The sequence below is a fragment of the Apteryx rowi genome, unplaced genomic scaffold (genome assembly GCF_003343035.1).
Source record: "Apteryx rowi isolate R43461 unplaced genomic scaffold, aptRow1 scaffold_646, whole genome shotgun sequence".
Classification (NCBI taxonomy): Eukaryota; Metazoa; Chordata; class Aves; order Apterygiformes; family Apterygidae; genus Apteryx; species Apteryx rowi.
In genome coordinates this window covers 309,829-311,475 of record NW_020450923.1, presented here as the reverse complement: position 1 = coordinate 311,475, position 1,647 = coordinate 309,829, and the positions used below count along the sequence as shown (strand labels likewise).

Genomic DNA, 1,647 nt, shown 5'->3' with positions numbered 1-1,647 from the left:
GGGCTGCCGGGGGCTGTAGTGCCGCCGCGCAGCTCTGGGCACGGGCGCGCTCCCGCCGGGCGCGGAGGGTGCTGGGAAATGTGGTTTCGCCTCTCGAGGGCCCGCGGCCTGGCTCCTGGCCCCGCCCCCAGCAGCGCGGCCCCGCCCCCGGCAGCGCGGCCCCCTCCACCGCCCTCCCGCCGCCACTTTCGTCTCTGGAGACAGAAAATGCTCGGAAATTTCGCCCTCTCACGGCAAGGAGGTACAGCAAGACTGGTTGGACCAGCAGAGGAATTTTGTCTTGTCCGAACTTGCTCTGGCATCAAATTATTTCACAGGGAAGCAGCTGCACTTTTACTGTGAGTTAGGCCCACTGAAAAAGTAATTGTTTTTTTTTTTTTTTTAAGACCTGACATTTGTGACATTTGTTGCATCAAAAGGTTTTGTACATAATTTAAGAGGGCCGGTTTCCTCTGTCTGGTGTCAGACCTCTGTGTCCATGCATGGAAATGACAGCTAACGTCTTACAGGTGAGCTAAAAGCCTTCATCACTATGCTTGCTCTGAGTGAGGTTTGCTAGGGCAAAATTCACCCTTACAGCAGCCCCTCTCAGCTCACGCAGCTCATTGTCTTCCTTTGCTGAACAGATGATACACGTTTGACAAAGTACTTCAATTTCATCCAGCAGAGGCATTTATAGACCTACAGGGATCTTGTTTGATCCCTGATGATGATGGGGCATTACAAGCAGTTGTCCATAGGAGAGGCTGTATTGCACCTTAAAACGATACTCTCTCACTCACTGCTGTTTGATCAAATATAACTGCCTCCTGGCAAGGTGTTGTAATAGGTAACAAAACATGCTTTACTGTCTGGATCTTTTCTCTTCAGTTCATCCAGACTGAAGGAAGCATGCCAAGAAAAAGAGACTATCTTGGTTCATTATAATACCTGTATAGCATTAAATAGCAATTAGGAAATGAGTATTGATAATCCTTGGTGCTCTCTGAAATAGAGTATGGTATAAAATATAAATGAGATATTAATTAAGAAAACAGAGATGAGCTTACAACTGTCTGCCATTGCATTAGCACCCATGATTTTGTGTGCTAAACTGAAGTTTGTAGCTTTCAAAAATGCCACCTGTAGTTCCTACTCACTTGATGTGCATTCAGCAGAGGTGAAAATTCCACACTGTCTTAAACTCAATACCAAAATAGTAGACATTGAGGTAGCCAAAAAGCAGAGTACACAAACAACTATGATCACAACAAGTTAGTCATGGTTTATACCCAACATAACCAGATGAAACTGTGAAATAGCTCAGTAGCAAAGCCACCAGGTGTCAGCATTGGTCTGTATGTTTGGAAAACCTTTTTGCCTGTTTGAGACTGTTTTTTTTTTAACCTGTATTACTGAACATTTGTGAACATTCACTTGGGGTTAATCCCCTTCCTTAATTCACCTCAGTTTAATGGAAAAGCAATATCCTCTTAGGATGAATGAAAAAATACTCAATGTAAACTACTGTATTTTATTGCTTTGTTACTGTTAATATTGAAACTATGAACTTACAATTCATCAGTAAGATAAAAATTTTGCATCTTTGTCATCAGCATACACCTTCATGTTTTGGCCTAAAAGAAATATTAATTTTTTATGCAGATC

At 43.2% G+C, this 1,647-nt stretch overlaps 1 protein-coding gene across 1 annotated transcript in view; it reads right to left on the bottom strand.

Annotated features, from left to right (window-relative positions):
• Positions 1-673, bottom strand: part of TMEM245 (transmembrane protein 245) — an 87,735-nt gene extending 87,062 nt beyond the window's left edge. The window contains exon 1 of the mRNA XM_026084547.1: positions 578-673. Within this exon, the coding sequence (XP_025940332.1) occupies positions 578-673 (96 nt within the window). The remainder of the gene's footprint in view (positions 1-577) is intronic.
• Between the last annotated feature and the right edge of the window lie 974 nt (positions 674-1,647).